This window comes from Bipolaris sorokiniana (genome assembly GCF_000338995.1).
Source record: "Bipolaris sorokiniana ND90Pr unplaced genomic scaffold COCSAscaffold_11, whole genome shotgun sequence".
Taxonomy (NCBI): domain Eukaryota; kingdom Fungi; phylum Ascomycota; class Dothideomycetes; order Pleosporales; family Pleosporaceae; genus Bipolaris; species Bipolaris sorokiniana.
Genome location: NW_006911905.1, coordinates 586,565 through 600,058, shown reverse-complemented (window position 1 = coordinate 600,058; position 13,494 = coordinate 586,565). Strand labels below are relative to the sequence as shown.

At 49.9% G+C, this 13,494-nt stretch overlaps 4 protein-coding genes across 4 annotated transcripts; 3 read left to right on the top strand and 1 right to left on the bottom strand.

Annotated features, from left to right (window-relative positions):
* Positions 1–589: 589 nt before the first annotated feature.
* Positions 590–3,094, top strand: COCSADRAFT_38758 (uncharacterized protein). Its single transcript, XM_007703917.1, has 3 exons — positions 590–1,250; positions 1,305–1,482; positions 1,534–3,094. The coding sequence occupies exons 1-3, from the start codon at positions 890–892 to the stop codon at positions 3,017–3,019; spliced, it is 2,025 nt and encodes a 674-aa protein (XP_007702107.1). The 5' UTR covers positions 590–889; the 3' UTR covers positions 3,020–3,094.
* Positions 3,095–3,564: 470 nt separating this feature from the next.
* On the top strand, positions 3,565–4,166 carry COCSADRAFT_173353 (uncharacterized protein; the record flags this gene model as incomplete). The annotated part of the gene is made up of 2 exons (XM_007704121.1): positions 3,565–3,750; positions 3,888–4,166. The coding sequence occupies 2 exons, from the start codon at positions 3,565–3,567 to the stop codon at positions 4,164–4,166; spliced, it is 465 nt and encodes a 154-aa protein (XP_007702311.1).
* A 478-nt stretch (positions 4,167–4,644) lies between these two features.
* On the bottom strand, positions 4,645–9,102 carry COCSADRAFT_173352 (uncharacterized protein; the record flags this gene model as incomplete). The annotated part of the gene is made up of 3 exons (XM_007704120.1): positions 4,645–5,930; positions 6,500–8,885; positions 8,941–9,102. The coding sequence occupies 3 exons, from the start codon at positions 9,100–9,102 to the stop codon at positions 4,645–4,647; spliced, it is 3,834 nt and encodes a 1,277-aa protein (XP_007702310.1).
* A 698-nt stretch (positions 9,103–9,800) lies between these two features.
* COCSADRAFT_28381 (uncharacterized protein) lies at positions 9,801–13,133 on the top strand (the record flags this gene model as incomplete). Its single annotated transcript, XM_007703867.1, has 4 exons — positions 9,801–9,990; positions 10,039–10,303; positions 10,352–12,869; positions 12,960–13,133. 4 exons carry the CDS (start codon positions 9,801–9,803, stop codon positions 13,131–13,133), a joined length of 3,147 nt encoding a protein of 1,048 aa, XP_007702057.1.
* Positions 13,134–13,494: the final 361 nt, after the last annotated feature.

Sequence of the window (13,494 nt, the reverse complement as noted above, 5' to 3'; positions counted from 1 at the left end):
ACCAGGATCACTCTGAATCATGCTCCTGAGCAACTCTCCACAACCTCTTGTCTGCATGAAGGCTCATTTCCAAGTTGCGTTATTATCGTAGTCGCCTCGGTTGACTAAATCCTCCCCCATCAATACCAAGAGCTGAACAAGTCTCTGCATGTATGCACCTACTGATTTGCCAACTCACCTCCTGACAAAGCAACACTAAGCACCTGGCTCTTTCTCCTTTTGCAGCCATACTACTTACCCGATAAGCCCCAGGTTCCACTTCCCAACCCCACCAACCTATGTACCCTCTCGGTCCAACGTTCTCAGTCAACCCGAGACAAGATACCTGCCTATTTCTGCCACCCAACCCCCCCGCTCATTGGCTCCCCAACCCCAACTCCTTCAACTTCCCCATGTCCTCAACTTACTATCAATTACTCGGCGCATCCAAACATCCCAGCAAGGCGGCTGCCTTTTTTGCCCAACATTGCGGAGAACCTGACTAGTAAGATTGGAAATGCACGTACGTAGTACCTGCAGATCCTGATTTTCTTACCGCCCCCCCTCTACAGTTAACCCAGCCAATAATGTCGCCTTGCGTGAGAGGTTTTGTGTAACTGCGCCAAGAAACTAGGTACGTTTCCCTCACCCCCGGGTAAAAAGGTACATGTATGCAAGCCGTTAACTCGGCTGTTTTTCTGTCTGGGGATGGGCGCAGGGCGTTTTGTTCTTCTCGTATTTGATTGGGGAATGCGGGTTGGTGGCGAGGAAGGGGGTGGTTGGTTATATTTGTATATGAAGTCGGGCCTACAAAGGTGGCTTGTTAGTCGAGCCTAGAAAGCCCGTCCTTCCCTTGAAAGCTTTCCTGCGTCTTTGTTTTTGAGCTTCTTGCTATTCATCTGCTCCAATTATGAAGTTTCGTACGGCCTCTTACTTGCTCTTGCCTCCGCTCGTGCTCGCGTATCCTTCTTCGGGTCCGGCTTGTGCGTCTCCGCAGACGTCAGCAGACTCGTCGAATACGTACGATTACATTGTCACTGGGTCTGGGCCGGGAGGCGGGACGATTGCTACGAATCTTGCGCGCGCTGGGCACTCTGTGCTCTTGGTTGAAGCGGGTTCGGATGCATCGCATGATATTCGGACTCAGATTCTTGCGCTGAACAGCTTCGGGAATACAGATGTCACGTGGCATTTCTTTGTCAAACATGGCGATGATGAGGAGAGGCTGAAGCGATACAATCTGCTGGTTTGGAGACTGGCAAATGGAGAATGTGAGTGGTTTTTCTTCGAGAGATGCTTGCGTGAAATATGCTAATATCAAAAAGACTGGGTTGGACGAGACCCAACCGTTGAGGGCCATATCGGTGCCGAGAGACTCGGAATCTTCTACCCCCGCGGTGCGACACTTGGTGGAAGTGCTATTGTAAACGCGGCAGCAACGTTCTTGCCAAGTGAGAGCGATTGGGATATATTTGACCAAGGAACCGAAGAAGACCTCTGGAGGTTAGTTTCCTTGCAATCGCAATGATTGTGTACGTGTGCTGACTGTATTAGTGGCGGTCTGATGCGCAAGTACTTTGAGAAGATCGAGCATAACAATTACCTTGAACCTGGCACCCCAGGCCACGGGTTCACAGGCTGGCTTCAGACAAATATAGCCGACCGTGCAGCTCAGTCAGTGGCTCCGCTTCGTCTCAAAATCTACGAAGCAGCTCTGAAGCTCATTGGCAGAGAGCCAGAAAAAGTACTGGACTACATGACCAGCGACGGGAATTATCTTGACCCAGCCCGCGATCAAACTGAGGGATTGTGGGCCTTGCCTTTCCATGTCACATCGATTTGGAAGCGCTTCAGCCCGCGTGATATCATTCTAGAGACGCGAAAGGAGACAACTGCGAACGGCACGCAAAAGTATCCGCTTCACCTACAACTCGAATCGTTGGTCACCAAGGTACTGTTCGATACCTGCGGTGGCGATGGCACAAAGCCACAAGCGGTGGGTGTCGAGTACCTCGAAGGCAAATCCGTATACAAAGCGGATCCACGACGGACTGCCAACACTACAGAAGGTGTTCTCAAGACAGCTTTCGCTCGCAAAGAAGTCATTGTCTCAGGCGGTGCATTCAACTCGCCCCAGATCCTTCAACTTTCTGGTATCGGTCCCAGAGCCCTTCTTGAGAAGTATGGTATTCCGGTGGTCTCTGATCTACCCGGCGTAGGTCGTAACCTCCAGGACAATTACGAAATACCAATGTATGGCGAGTCGCCAATAACCCTTACGGCCTCTCCTGACCCCAATGAACCAAAGTGCACATTTGGCGCTCCTGGAGATCCATGCGTTGACCTTTGGCACAAGGGCGAGGGACCATATACGCGCGGTGGCGTCAACTCCAACGCTTTCCTGCTCAAGACATCGCACGCCGTCGAAGATGAGCGTGACATGTTCATGTTTGGTTTCCCTGGCAGTGTCTTCCGTGGTTTCACACCTGACACAAATCAGAATCAGACAGGTGTTCCTCCGACGACGTTTTCTTGGTCTACTGTTAAGATGCATCCACAGAACACTGCAGGATACATTCAGATCCAGTCTACTGATCCCACGGAGCCTCCAGAGGTCAATCTAAACTACTTTGCCACTGGCGCAGAGACAGACATGGGCGCCATTCTGGATACACTGGCATTCGTACGGAAAGCTTACATGACAACCGAAGGACCCGTTGGTCCTGTCACTCCGGTCTCCCCTCCTTGTCCCCCATCTGATATACTTGAGACTGGGTACTGCAGCGATGTTGAGATTGACAAGCAGTGGATCGAGGACCAAGTATTCGGCCACCACCCAACGAGCACCAACAAGGTGGGCCCAGACTCTGACCCAATGGCTGTGCTAGACTCTCGGTTGAGAGTCAAGGGCGTAGAAGGCCTGCGTGTTGTCGACGCAAGTGCTTTCCCAAGATGTCCGGGCGCGTTTCCAGCAGTCTCCACGTTCCTGCTGAGTTCGAGGGCAACGGATCTAGTGTTGGAAGACGCTACTAAGCGATAGGTCTTGAGTGGTTGATATACGAGGGAAAAAATTCATGCCATCTTGTAGTAACATATTCTCGTAGTAAAAACTAAAGATATGCTCTGTAATTCCCATTTCCCATTTGATTATAGTGAGGTTTTCCAAATTGATATTGCCAGTACCGTGCATAAGCTCAAGGTCGGTTTTTTTTCTGAGAAAATTCCGTATAACTGCTAATTACACTCTCAGAGAGTAGTACCAAAGATGTTATGATGCTCAGCAAAAATGTGCAAGAAAAAGAATGTAAGAAAGGTTGAATTTGAAAACGATATGCACAAACCTAGGCCTCGTACTAGCGTTCCATACCCCACCAACGACAGCCCGCCCGTTCCCCGACGCGCCAAAAATTATTCTGTCACAGTCCCCGCCCGCAAACTGCGCGCATTCAACAAGGATTCCTTACAACCAGCCAGCATCACCCATACTATATCGCACGCTCTACCAATATATACTCTCCCAAAATACTCATCGCAAACTCCGGCTCTCCTCAATCCAATAATCCAACGTATACGCGTACGCAAAAGATGAAGCTCCTAACCCTCAACTTCCTCACCTGCGCCATCAAAGCCTGCAAAACGAACCCCGCATCTTTCCCCCTGCACCCGCGCGACGCCGAGCTCGAGATTGTCGAAGCGGATGTAAACCTAGCGTTTCTGAAAAACATTTTACCCCGCATTCTGTGGAATGAATTGAGGGTGATATGCAGTGAGGTAAGACGGCAGTGTTTCTTGATATATGTTGTCACGTCTTGCGCCTATATATATATACTAGGAGGCGGAAGAGGGAGAGAAGACCAAAAAAACAGTAGAGCAAAAACAAAGCTAACACTTCTATCCAATATTTGTAGCTCGGTCTCCCTGAACTCCCACCCACAGCGCCCACACCCGCTGACCTCGTTGAGCCTTCGTCGTCTTCCGCGTCCGCACTAGATACCGCTGAGGCGACACCAGCCGCCGACGCACAAGAGGAAGAAGAAGAAGAGCCAAGCCAGACGGCAAAGGATCTGCATAGGATACTGCTCGAGACGTGTATAAAAGAAGGGAAGCTGGTGTGTGGAGCGTGCCAGCACGAGTATGCGGTGAAAGAGGGTGTTGCGAATTTCTTGTTGCCGGGGCATTTGGTATGAGAAGAGACAAGATAAAAAGAAAAAACATGAAAGAAAGGGGGGGAAAAGGCAGATTCTAGGGTACTAATAAAGGTATAGGGCAGAGGCGAATACGGTGCTACGAGAAGGGAGGAACTTTGGAAACATGAGTCACCAAGTACTTTCCATGCGCTAGAGCGAGGGAAAAGATATAGAGGTGCGACTTCATCGCATATGTGGAGGGGGAGAAGAGTGGTTCGAAGGAACCGAACATTGCGACTTGATACCCTTTCATTTAAGCATAAACACGTAGTAGGCGAAGGCGTCGCATTACAAGAGAGACCAAAGATACGCGCGACCATTCGGTCCAGCTTCAAAGCTACTACCCTTTTCTTCCCTTTTAGCCAGAAAATTGGTATCTAAAACATGCGCCCAAAACACCAGTTGCTATCACCACTTCTTTATTCTTTTTTTGCAATTGCAGAGAGAGAGAGAGAGAGAGAGCCACATCCAGCCCCTCTCAAGACCCAATCGCACGGTTAATCTGTACCCGCTTGTCCTCACCACCAGATACAATACCCACTTGGCGATCCCAGCACACGCTGAAGACCTTTGCGCCCTCGCCATGGCTCTTGACATTCTCGCCATCCCACGATTGCCTGTAAATTGTATATACGCTTTCACCCGTTAAGCCCTCTCCAACCTGGCCACCAGCACTAACGTTCCTAAGATCCCATATTTGGACTGTACCATCGTGAGACGCAGACACAAGGTTGTGTTCGGACGACGGATCCGTGTCGAGAGATACAACGGCATTCTTGTGGCCTCGTAGCGTCATGACGCTAATCTGGGTAGCCGATGCGCGGGGGTCGACGAGAGTAATGTGGCGTGCCGAGGTACCGGTTGCCAGGAGATTTCGGGAAGGAATCGCGCACAAGGAGAGGAGCGAGTGGCCCGTTGTTCGCGTATCAACACATGTAGCGGTAGGCAGATCCCATGTCTTGAGCGTGTGGTCGTGTGAAGCAGAGTATGCGACTGTAGCATCGTCTGGCTTGAAGATTATGCTGGAGACAGGCGAATTGTGGCCTGTGAATGTTGCCAATGCGCCGCGGGCAGGAACCGTACGGTCTGGTTTCGAGAGTTTTTGTCGCTTGTTAGAAGCGGCTGTTGAGTTCGGGAGCAGATTCGATGGTGCGGCTGGGTTTTCTTTTGCGTTGCTCGAGAAAAGCGAAACAGTCGTGTCTGAAGATGCAGACAGGATCCGGTTTGAAGGTGCGTGGACTGCAACGTCTTCTACGCCCCAGCGGTGGTTGAAGAGTTCCAAGGCAGTCGTGATGGTCCGCGTATCGTCGTCATATTTGTACACGCGAACAGTGTTGTCCAATCCAGCGGCAACTATCTTCTTCTCAGACAACCACTTTGCCGTCTTCAAGCTGGTAATCCGACCTCCATTGTTGGGCGCCTCGGACGTCGCCAAAACATCGCCTGATGTGTTCCATACTCTCAGAAGCCCGTCGTAACTTGCGCTCAGTATCCTCTCTTGTCCACTCTGTACCCCCGACAGGACATCAACTGCAGAAACCCAATCGTTATGTTCGAAACTCGTCACATTCAGTGGTGGTACTAGCGCCCTAGTGTATTCTACATCGAGCGTCGCTTCGGCATTAATACCATTCTTGGTGAGAAACTGGTCGATGGTTGTGCGGAGGAATTCGCCATTGATAAGTATGTCGAATGGAATGCGATTTTCATCCCCACGATGTAGGAGCTCGTTTACAAGAGTCGAAAGCTTGTGGCGCGTTAAGGCTACAGGCGCATGCTGTTAGCACAGTATGTGAGAATTGATAGTTGAAACTTGCGCAGCATGTTACGACTATGCTTTAATTGCGCAAATTTACGATATGCTGCGGCATAAGAGTGCGCAGCTTATCATCATGTCCCGCGACGGTACTTACATGTTTGTACAAGCAAAGTACTAGGCTCCTCTGAAATTTGCAGGCTAGAGTCGCGCGTAGTGAGGCGAATCTGCACCTTGGTCTCTGCGGCTTCGGTATCCATGGCGTCGTTATGTGGTCGTTTGCTTATCGAAAAGTGGTGTGCAAGTGACGATGGATTCGGGAAGCTTTGGAAATTTTGGGATCTCGAACTTTTTCCGAAGGAGGTTAGCGCAAAAACATCAGCCAGTCGGCGTTCGCGAACCTCCGGCAATCTGAGATGTTGCTTACTGAACTTGTTCATTAAAATGGTTTGCGGATTGTAAATGAATGGTCAGAGTACCGAGGAATGATACATTTCTATAGAAAGTGGTTTCAGTATTAATATGACGGTGAGTAAATACTTGGTGTTTTGGTGTGACTGCCTTCTTCATTGCACGCTGGTCCTCCTGATCTCAGCAATTGCTCTCCTCCGATGATCAGTCGGTGCGAACAACGCCTCAATCAAGCCTATCACCTCCTCAGCCTCCATTTCTAGTTTCAGTTCTCCGTCTGTCCAGAAGTACTTGATGTCTGCGAGGCTGCTGTCTAGAATCTCGCTGAGATACTGAAACTTGAACCAGTTAGGTGTATAGACGCCAGCCATGTCTCTGATTTCTCCATTATCGTCCTCTGTCTGGAAGTGTTGTGCGAGTGTAGAAAGCGAGACACAGTATCCATGTAGTTTTCGAGACTCGTCTTCAGCAATATCTGCTTTGTCCTCCACATCATTCACGAACTTTGTAAGGGCCGCTGATACTAATGAGCCAAGAGACTGGAGTAAAGCGCTCTTGGAGAGGACGTTTTGCCATTGGCGCTTCACGTCTCCTATCCTGTCGATGGTTGTGGCAATAGCATCGTCGCATACTGTGGCGAAAGGGACGTTGGTGCAATCCTGAAAGCCTTGGGCATCTTCCAAGTGATCCCTTATTATTTGTCGTTGCGATTCCATCTCACGTCCATACGCACGTTTGCCAAATCCATCAATGGTCTTGATGTCAGCCTCCAGCAATGGCTTTAAGCGTTTTGAGGGTTGCAGATGTTGCGGTAAGGTAGATGATGTGTCCTTTTCTGCTTGTTCCTGTAAGAAGAGCCTCAGCCGATCTGATAGGCGCTGACAGTCATTGTAGATGAGCATGTTACTCGCAATGTCCTTGGAGTAATGCATAGCGGCGGTGGCTCGATACATTGCAAGCAGTAGACTTGGTATTGCGTACAAGCCTCCACTTGCAGGTGAAATGGCTGATTTGACAAGATCGGCCGAATTGAGAGCGTCTACATCTCTAAGAACCTGCAAAATGATATCCATGATTGCGTCAGGGATTGCTGTCACGGTGTATGTTTCTCGCAGTGTGACCTTTTGATCCGTGGGCGCCTTTTGCTGGGCTGATTTCTTTTTTGAATTCGGTGATTCTGGTGCTTTAGCTGTGGGATTTGACGTGGTAGTTGGCTTAGTATCGATTTCGTCGTCCCAATCCGCACCCCAATCTTCGGCATCTTCAACATCGGAGGGCTTCTCCTTAGAAACTTCTTCCTTGGGCTCCTCATCCGGTATGTCAACTTCATCACCCCAAGCACTCATGTCCTCTTCTTCTACCGATATTGTTTGCTCCTTAGTGGTCTCATCCTCGCCCTCACCATCCCAATCTGCAGCCCAGTCATCTTCTTGGTCATCACCAGCGTGTAAGGCATCTCCCTTGGATACGATTTGCGTCTCAACCCTCTCCACGGTCTTTTTCTCTAGTACCTTTTTCGGAATCATGACTTGGACTTGGGCAATGGCGGCTTCCTTTTGCCTGGCTAGCCAGAATTCGGGGGACTTGTCGACCCACTCTGTTAGACGGCTCTGACCCGACCACCCCAGCTCATCCAGGAATTCCACAAGCCCCAAGACATAAGATAGCGACTCTTGAAATTCAGGGATGCCCTCTGTTGAAAGCGGTATGGCAGGCAAAAGATGATTTGATATTAGACGGGACGCGATGATTGGAACGATCTTGTGTGATAGCGGGATAACAATAGAGGGTGGTAACCGTGTGTTTAGATACTCTGCAATGGTCTGAATGTCTCCTATTGTTGTCTTGATACTTCCATCGTTTACTGGACCTGCGCGTTGTATATCGTCCCCGTGAACCTCGAATGAGGATACAACGCGGTCGGCGCCCATGGCAAGACGGGGGGCAATTATGGTTTTATCGATGTCGCGACTCAAGCGGACGATTAGGTTGTCAAGGAAGCCAAGCTTTACGAGGGCTTCGACGGTTGTATTGATATCAACTTTGGCTTCTCGTTCGATCAATTGGTGCAGCGAAATCTTATGGCTGGCGCGGTCAACTGATATTAGTCCGCTCCAAGATTCTATGATAGTCTCTATGAGGGCCTTCTTTAGCTGCTCTTGCTTATTTCTGAGGACACCCACTACTCTCGTCGTCATGAAGGGACCGAGTCTCTTGAAGGCGTCGTCTGCATCTTCCAGGGTGCTGATGGCGTGGAGGATATGACCGTTTACCGCCGCATTCTGAGCCGAGTCTAGCAAAGTAGATATGTCTCGCAGTTGTTCCACTGTCTGTACCAGGCTCTCGTTGTACGCAATCTCGGTGTGCAACAGGCTGACCTTGCTTGCGGCATCCTGTACGCGTGCCATGTTCTCTTTGCCTGCTTCTGCTAGCTGTACAATTTCCTTGGCCGTATCTTGAGAGCGTTTGATATCATGTTGGAGCTTGCGTGCCTGGGTAATCCAACCGTCGACGTCGGGTGCGGCCTCTCGTGAAAGCTGACGGACTTGGTTCTGGGGCAAAGAGTCAATGTCAGAACCATAGAAGAAGTAACATGTCGCCGCATACTTTGGTGTCTTCGCGGGCCTTGGTAACTACTTCTAGCAGTTTTGGGAGCGCAGTGGATGGCACAGTAGCAGATGCCACATGTTCGTCTTGGGGGAACGCTCCATACTGTGCCGATTGAAGGAGCGCATCGCCTAGCTGCTCGTCTGACACTTGCGGAGGCATTTGCGGCTAGCAGGCGATTGTCATGCTCGGTGTTGAGAGAGATGTGAGGCGTGTCATGCTATGGAACACTTGCAGCTGCACGGACATGCGGCCGACGTCAACCCTGGTGTCGCTGCCCCGCCACACGTACCCCGCCACCGCTAGTAAGACTGTGTGGCCTATTCTTTGTACGTATAGGCCGCCAACACGTGCGTCCAAACATTGTCGCAGCAGGCAACTGACTCCATACCCTGCCTTCTTGGTCTTTTTCTGACAGGCTGCCTCTTTGACTGCTGACAACAATCCTGGTACATTAGAGCCTCACTGCCACGCTTTTCTGCACTATTTCACACTGGCTTTGCTCGTGTGGCATCCTTTTGCTTTCATTCCATCTCGTCTACCTGTAAGTTCCCTTCACAGTGTCGTGCGCGGCTCGGCAACAAAGTAGTCCATGGACACGAACCCGGAGCTCTACAACATCTTGAACACACTCTTTGTGTATACTAAACACTCTATTTCTGATTATCCTCTACAACCATATCTGAGTGCTAGTAGCCCATATTGACTAGGACATTACATTAGCTGTTCACACGATCGACTAACACAACAATAGTAGTACCAATTTAGGCAAGGCGGTTTGTGCTAGTGATCTATCCACCGAGCAATCCTACTCCGACCACTTTACTGAATTGACCCTCCAGTCTTTCAACTTCGCCACCATGGGTTCTGTAGCACAGGAGACGCATTTCAAAAAGATACAGCAATTCAAGGCAAACTATGCTGATGCAACGTTCACTCAGTATGAATCTCAGCGCACGGGGCTGCGCGCAGTCGTAGTCGATCGAAAAGGTCCAAAGGTTTACGGAAACTTTGCGGTAGCCACAGAGATCCATGATGATTCCGGCGCACGTGAGTATATCAAACCGACATCTCCACACATATCCTGATAAGAGACAGCACATACCCTGGAACATCTTTGCTTTATGGGCTCACGCAAGTATCCCTTCAAGGGCGTGCTGGACAAGATTGCTACTCGTTCATACTCGGATACCAATGCGTGGACGGATGTCTCGGAGACAGTATACACTCTCTCCACTGCAGGCTGGGAAGGTTTTGCGCAACTGCTGCCAATCTACCTTGACCATCTCATTGTTCCTACACTGGCCGATGCTGGCTGTTACACTGAGGTTCACCACATTGATGGAAAGGGAGAAGATGCGGGGTAAGTTTCCTTGACAAATCAAGCACAAAATTACTAAAAAATCTTAAGTGTTGTCTACTCTGAGATGCAAGGGCGACAGAACTTGCAGGGTGACCTTATGGACCTTCAAATGCGTCGCCTCTTGTACCCTGAAGGTGATGGTTTCCGCATGGAGACTGGTGGCTTGATGGAGAACCTTAGGGTCTCAACCGCAGAACGGATTCGCCAATTCCATCGAGACATGTACCAACCCAAGAACTTGCGCGTGATCATCATAGGAGAAGTTGACCACCCAAATCTTCTGCAAGTTCTAGATACTTTCGAAGACGATATCATCGACCATGTGCCGGCCTACGATGCTCCATTCAAGCGCCCATGGGTGGAATCGCCGCGTACACCTCCACTAAGCAAGACCATTGTCGACACGGTAGAATTCCCTGAAGAGGATGAGTCTACAGGAGAGATTCAGATTGCGTTCTTGGGCCCAGAAACTACCGATGATCTAGGAGAAACAGCCATCAATACCCTTCTGAACTACCTTGCTGGCTCATCTGTATCTGTCCTTGTCAACACGCTTGTCGAGAAGGAGCATCTAGCTAGCATGGTTTACTTCTGGTGCAAGGGCCACTATGATATGATCATCTGGTGGACTATCTCATCCGTGGAGACTGGTAAGCTCGCCGACGTCGAGAAGTGCTTCTTTGAAGTCCTCAAAGAACATGCCTCTAAGCCACTTGATATGAACTATCTGAAAGACTGCCTTCACCGCTTCAAAAGGCAGACACGGTACATGTCGGAGATTGGTCTGGATGAATACAAAGACCCGATTATCAAGGACCACGTTTTCGGCGACCGAGAAGGCACCCATCTCGAAGACGCAATGGCTACTCTCGATGTTTTTGATATCCTCGACATGTGGACAGAAGAGGAGTGGCGGGCCTATCTGAACAAGTGGATGGTGAATGCTCACCATGTCTCCATCCTTGGCAAGCCCTCAAAAGCTCTATCCGACAAGATCAAAGCCGATGAGGTTGCACGCGTCAAAGCACAACAGGAAAAGCTAGGCGAAGAGGGACTGAAGAAATTGACACAGAAGCTCAAAGAGGCTCAGGAAGAAAACGACAGGCCTATTCCAGAGGAGATAATTGCAGGTGTGCAGGTTCCAAGCACTGAGTCCATTCACTTCTTCCAAACCACTACAGCACGGTCTGGATTGGCAAAGAAGCTTGGTGTCTCAGACAATCCAATTCAGAAGATTGTGGACAGGGACGAGAATGGTCTTCCTCTGTTCATCCACTTTGAGCACATACCGACGTCTTTTGTACACTTTGGATTGGCACTGGGTACTGCCAGCCTACCGACTGAACTGAAGCCTCTGCTTGGAGTCTACCTTACCAATTTCTTCACCACCCCAATCATGAAGGACGGTAAGCGCATAGAATTTGAAGAAGTCATCACCAAGCTGGAGCAGGATACCATTGAGTACTCGATGGATCGTGGTACAGACATTGGAAGCTCCGAGATGATCTACATTCCTTTCGTCGCGGAAGCCGATAAATTCGAGACAGTCGTACTGTGGCTAAGGTCCATGTTGGTGGACTCCATATTCGACACTGAGCGCGTCATCTCTGCTGTGAAGAAGATGCTGGCTGATGTGCCTGAAGAGAAGCGTGACGGCAATGCCATGAGCTTTGCAGTCGACCGCATGATTCACTACGACGCCGCATCAGCTGTCCGCGCAACCGGCACACTCGTCAAGGGACTATATCTCAAGCGTATTCTAAAGCTCCTAAAGACCGAGCCACAACAGGTTCTTGACAAACTCGAAGCTCTACGCAAGCACCTACTGACGTTTTCTAACATGCGCATTCTGGTAACCGCAAACGTCGAGACGTTACCAAATCCAGTCTCAACATTCAAGCACCTCACCGACGCATTTCAACCAGGACCTGAACCCACCATCAACCCAATTGACGACAGAAATGCCCTCCTCTCAGACGTCGGACGTAACCCAGGCGGCACACACTACATCATCCCCATGCCCATCGACTCGTCCTTTGCCGTCCTAACAGCCAAGGGACCACAAGGCTACACGAACCCCCAGCTCCCTCCCTTGATGGTCGCACTCGCATACCTCGACGCAGTCGAAGGCCCTATGTGGCAGTCCATCCGCGGCACCGGTCTCGCCTACGGCAGCAACTTCTTCCGCGACCCAGAGACAGGCCTGCTCAAGTTCCGCATCTCCAAGTCGCCGAACGTATTCGCCGCGTACAACAAGGCAAAGACTGTAGTGAAGGAGTACGGTGACGGCACGCAGAAGCTGAATAAGCTCGAGCTTGAGGGCGCCATCTCGAGCATTGTTCGCGACTTTGTAGATGAGCGAGCGACGATTGTGGATGCGGCGCGTAGCTCGTTTATTGATCTCGTGACGAGGGGTGTGGGCAAGGACTGGCAGGAGTGGGCGCTGCGCGAGGTGCGCAAGGTGACGGAAGGGGATGTGCAGAAGATTCTGCAAGAAGTCGTGGCCAAGGTGTTTGAGCCCCAAAAGACGGATTTGGTGGTGACGTGTGGTGGCATCATGACTGATGTGAGTAACTTTTTTTTTCCTTTTCTTCCCCCCTCCTCGTTCCGTCCATAAAGAACATGTGCTAACTTTTTTTGTTTTTCTCTACATCAGGGTCTGAAGAAGGATTTCGAAGATGCGGGATTCAAGATTCAGCTCAAGCAGCTCACGGACTTCCAAGATGCATATGGTCTGGAGGGTGATGAGGACGACGATGAGGACGACGATGAAGACGGTTCTGGAAGCGAAGATGGCGACAGCGAGAGTGGATCAGAAATGGAAGAGTAGAGTTTTTTTACATATTATGCTAGACCTGAACTTAGATCATGCTACGCCAATCACATCGCTCCTGCAAACCCTTCCCACCAAAAACACAGAAGAAGAAAAAACAGTTGATGGATGTAGTAAACAAACCTTTTTTCATTCAGAGCCAAAATGCATCATGAGTCTTTTGATTGATATTTATACACTTGTGCGACGAGGTATTGGCGCAAGAAAAGCAAAACAAAACGAGCCCCACGATATTTGCCCCAATAAGCCGAAAAAGGAAATATTAAAAAGAAAAAGATAGACACTTTGCACGTCGAAACCGTGAAAAAACAGGCCATGTGCAGGGTCGACATCTTTTTCTCAAAAAAAAGAGCTAAGG

What these genes read in the sequence shown, in the direction of transcription:
- COCSADRAFT_38758 (XM_007703917.1), top strand. Translation starts at nt 890, where the DNA reads ATGAAGTTTCGTACGGCCTCTTACTTGCTCTTGCCTCCGCTCGTGCTC. An exon ending in GAGACTGGCAAATGGAGAAT is followed by an intron (nt 1,251 to 1,304) that starts GTGAGTGGTTTT and finishes AATATCAAAAAG; the next exon opens with ACTGGGTTGGACGAGACCCA. An exon ending in ACCGAAGAAGACCTCTGGAG is followed by an intron (nt 1,483 to 1,533) that starts GTTAGTTTCCTT and finishes TGACTGTATTAG; the next exon opens with TGGCGGTCTGATGCGCAAGT.